The 3,519-nt window shown below is 37.0% G+C and overlaps 1 protein-coding gene across 1 annotated transcript; it reads right to left on the reverse strand.

Annotated features, from left to right (window-relative positions):
- Positions 1-972: 972 nt before the first annotated feature.
- On the reverse strand, positions 973-3,036 carry LOC129284993 (L-type lectin-domain containing receptor kinase IX.1-like). Its single transcript, XM_054920528.1, has one exon. It carries the CDS (start codon positions 2,967-2,969, stop codon positions 981-983), a length of 1,989 nt encoding a protein of 662 aa, XP_054776503.1. The 5' UTR covers positions 2,970-3,036; the 3' UTR covers positions 973-980.
- Positions 3,037-3,519: the final 483 nt, after the last annotated feature.

A 3,519-nucleotide genomic window follows, 5' to 3' on the forward strand; every position in this document is an offset into this window, starting at 1 on the left:
TGAGAAAGGATAACATCGCGACGATACCCAAAATACTAAATTCCAAAATGAGCTGAGGCTCCTCTTTACTTGCTCATACTCAGGAGTAAAATTTTAACAAAAATTGTTTCTTTCTTTCTTTTTTTGTTTTTTTTTTGTTTTGACAAGACTGTATTTTAACATGCTAGTGTTCAAGATCATGATCCTCTCCCATGTCATTTGTTCGAACAATATTGTTTCGGGCAACAGTTTAGAATCACTAGCTAATAATATTCCAAAATAACTGAAGGAATATTAATAATAAATAATATACTAGAATAATGAAGTCAGGTCAAAATCTTTTCAAATCCAGACATAGCAGAGTCTACCCGATTATTCATACAAAATTAAATTACAAGAGTCTAAATTGAGGCGCACAATAAATACACTTAAGAGTTTGGGAGAGAGAGGGAGGGAGAACAAACACTGAAAGAGAACTGTTTACTTTAAGATGATAAATTTTTTCTTCAACCACCCACACTTCTATTTATAGTAAGGGGAGGTCATGGCAAAAAAAAAACAAAAACTCAATCGACATTAATTCACCTTATAATGGAGGGAATAATTAATCAAGATAACCATATCAATTACGGATGAATTATTTCTAATTCTGGAATTCAACCAAAAATCAATATAGCATTAATTAATCATTCCAGTCAAACCTTATAATTTCTAGAATATGTCAAATCTTCTCTGGTTGATCTGACATGACGATCCAATTCTCATCAAGAACGGATCTGTAAATTCCAGCAATAATAATCATAGGTTCTCTGTTTATATTTATTTTTTAGATTACTACTGTTACGTACATCCAAGAAATGCGAACAAAGCGTCAAGAATTGACTGAAGGAACAACAAATTTACAATAGCCGAAGTTAATTTTTGTGCGAATGCACAAGACTGTTAGTGAAACATCATTAGAAATTTAATGAATCCAAAAGAGTTTGTGCTAAAACTAAGGGTTATGTTATGGTTTTGACTACTTCTGAAGTAGTGGTGCTGGATAGATTTGAAAATGATGACCACACCGGGTATTCAATATATGTTGGCATGGGATAACTTGAAGGAAGACTAGGAAATGGAGCTTCAAAGTTGAGTACATGAATTACTTGCCTTATTGAGGGCCTACTATTATGATCAGGATGAGCACACCACAGTCCAACAATCATGAGGCATTTGATTTGATCCTGGTTAAAATCACCTTCAAGCCTTGAATCAACCGCTTCAAGAATTCTTCCACTTCCATAGAGTTGCCATGCCCAATTCACTATGCTTATTTCATCTTCTGGAGCCTTGCGATTGATGGATTTTCTTCCACTAGCTATCTCCAAGGAAACAACCCCAAAACTGTAGACATCAGATTCTTTACAAGCCCGCCCAGTTGTGACACATTCTGGAGCCATATAGCCCATAGTTCCTGCTAAAGCTGTAGTTTGTGCACCTTTTGCATGGTCTATCAGTCTTGCTAACCCAAAATCACCAAGCCTTGCATTGAAGTTTGAGTCTAGCATGATGTTACTTGGTTTGATGTCTCTATGAACTACACATTGTTCGCATTCCTCGTGAAGGTAGAATAATGCATGGGCCAAGCCTTGAGCTATTTTAAATCTATCTGACCATCTCAGCAACATTTGGTCTTCAAAGAGATGAGAAGATAAACTTCCATTTGGCATATACTCATAAACTAGCAATAGTTCTTTCCTTTCATGACACCAACCGATTAGTTGCACCAAGTTTCTATGCCTTAGATGACTGATAATTCTTACTTCTGCAGCAAACTCCTTCATTCCTTGTTTAGAAGTCTCTGATATTCTCTTTATGGCAACATAGGAGTTTAAATCTTTGAGATAACCTTTGAAGACACCTCCAAATCCTCCCTGTCCAAGCTTGTGCTCATCTTTGAAATAATTTGCAGCACTTGCTAATTCAGCATATGAGTACTTCTTGGGCCCTGTTCCTCTTTTAAAATCATCACTCATATCCCTGTTACACTCATCATCTTCCATTTTCTTTTTGTTCTTCCACAAGACAAACAATACCACCACACAAATTAAAAGAAAACCTCCAACCCCTAATCCGGTTGTAACTGCTATAGCATTTCTGCTTGTTTGGCTCTGGCTATGGCTTAGGGTTGGGCTCTGGTTCGGACTTGGCGTGGGAGCAATATCTGAGAACTCCTCTGAGTAGAAACTCCATGTATTGATCTTGTGTATTGCAACTGATAATCCTGTGGCAGCTGAGAAACCGAAAGTAACCCATTCAGGTAGGTACTTTCTCAGGTCCACTATTTGATGATGTTGCACTATCCTGTTGTCAAAAAGAAGACCAGTGAACGAGATGCTTAAATTATGTGTACTTGAATTGTAACTAATAAAAGCCTCATTAGTTCTCCCTCTCATGATACTATCATACACGTCCCCCCATATCACAGTACTCACAGATTCAATAGAATTGATATCAACACCCACATGTACATTCATAGGATCCCAGTCTACATTAGGGTAGATATCAAACTCCACAGCAACAAACGGATGATCTGTTGAATTAAATATCGTTTCATTGCCACCAATAATCAAACCCATTGAACCTCCTACTGCTTCTTTTGGGATATTAGGAAGCTTTGAACCATTAGGAGCTAAGAAGAAAGCCATGCCATCTCCAAAATTAGTGTTGTTCTGTGAATCAATCACAAATGCGAATCTGGAGGAGAAATCTGTGAGTTTCCCGGTGGCTTTGTCCCACAGGTGCATCGGTTTCTGATATGTGGCTCGGCCAACATTACCGCTGGAGCTTACCAATTCGATGTATCCGGACGTAGTGTCAAGGCGAGCTGATTTTTCATATGATATCATGTCATCATTGGACAGGAAACCAGAGAAATTAAAGGATAAGGAAAATGCATGGGATATCAAGAGGAAGAAGAAGACTGTTACTTGCAACATCTTCATCATAAAATTGTTCGGTCCAAGCTTTGAGGGTGAGATGTTTATGAAGTCGAAGTACAAACCAATAAACTTGCGTGTTTTTTCTCAGAGGGCATCCAATTGATGCTGGAAGCTAAGAGAGAAGACATAAAGCTGAGGCTTTTGGTTATGCTTCAATTTCAGCTACTTGAGTATGGTCTTGATCTGTTATCTGATTCAAATTATATATGTTGAGATTTATTTATGTATAATGTTTCTCGTCTTTGAATTCCAAAAAGAAGGGCCTGAGCTATACTTGATATTTATTTTAGTAAATCCTGTCATTTCAAGTCCTGCTAATTATTCAAGTTATTGCTAAGGATTTGCTTTTGTTATTGGCCCTATTAGGGAAGTCATTTTCTTGCATTAACAATAATTGCCGGCTTAGACTTTTATTTGAATGATCTTTTTTCTTGTTGTTCCACTATCTATATAATTATGAGACGAAGTTTTTGAACCGAGTATAAACGTATATTGCAAGGTAGTTTCTTGAACGAGGCAGGTTTCATCACTAGCTATGTTTGTGGATCAAATGATT

This window comes from Prosopis cineraria, unplaced genomic scaffold, assembly GCF_029017545.1.
Source record: "Prosopis cineraria cultivar Desert tree isolate PC_DT_omini unplaced genomic scaffold, ASM2901754v1 PC11, whole genome shotgun sequence".
NCBI classification, from domain to species: Eukaryota; Viridiplantae; Streptophyta; class Magnoliopsida; order Fabales; family Fabaceae; genus Prosopis; species Prosopis cineraria.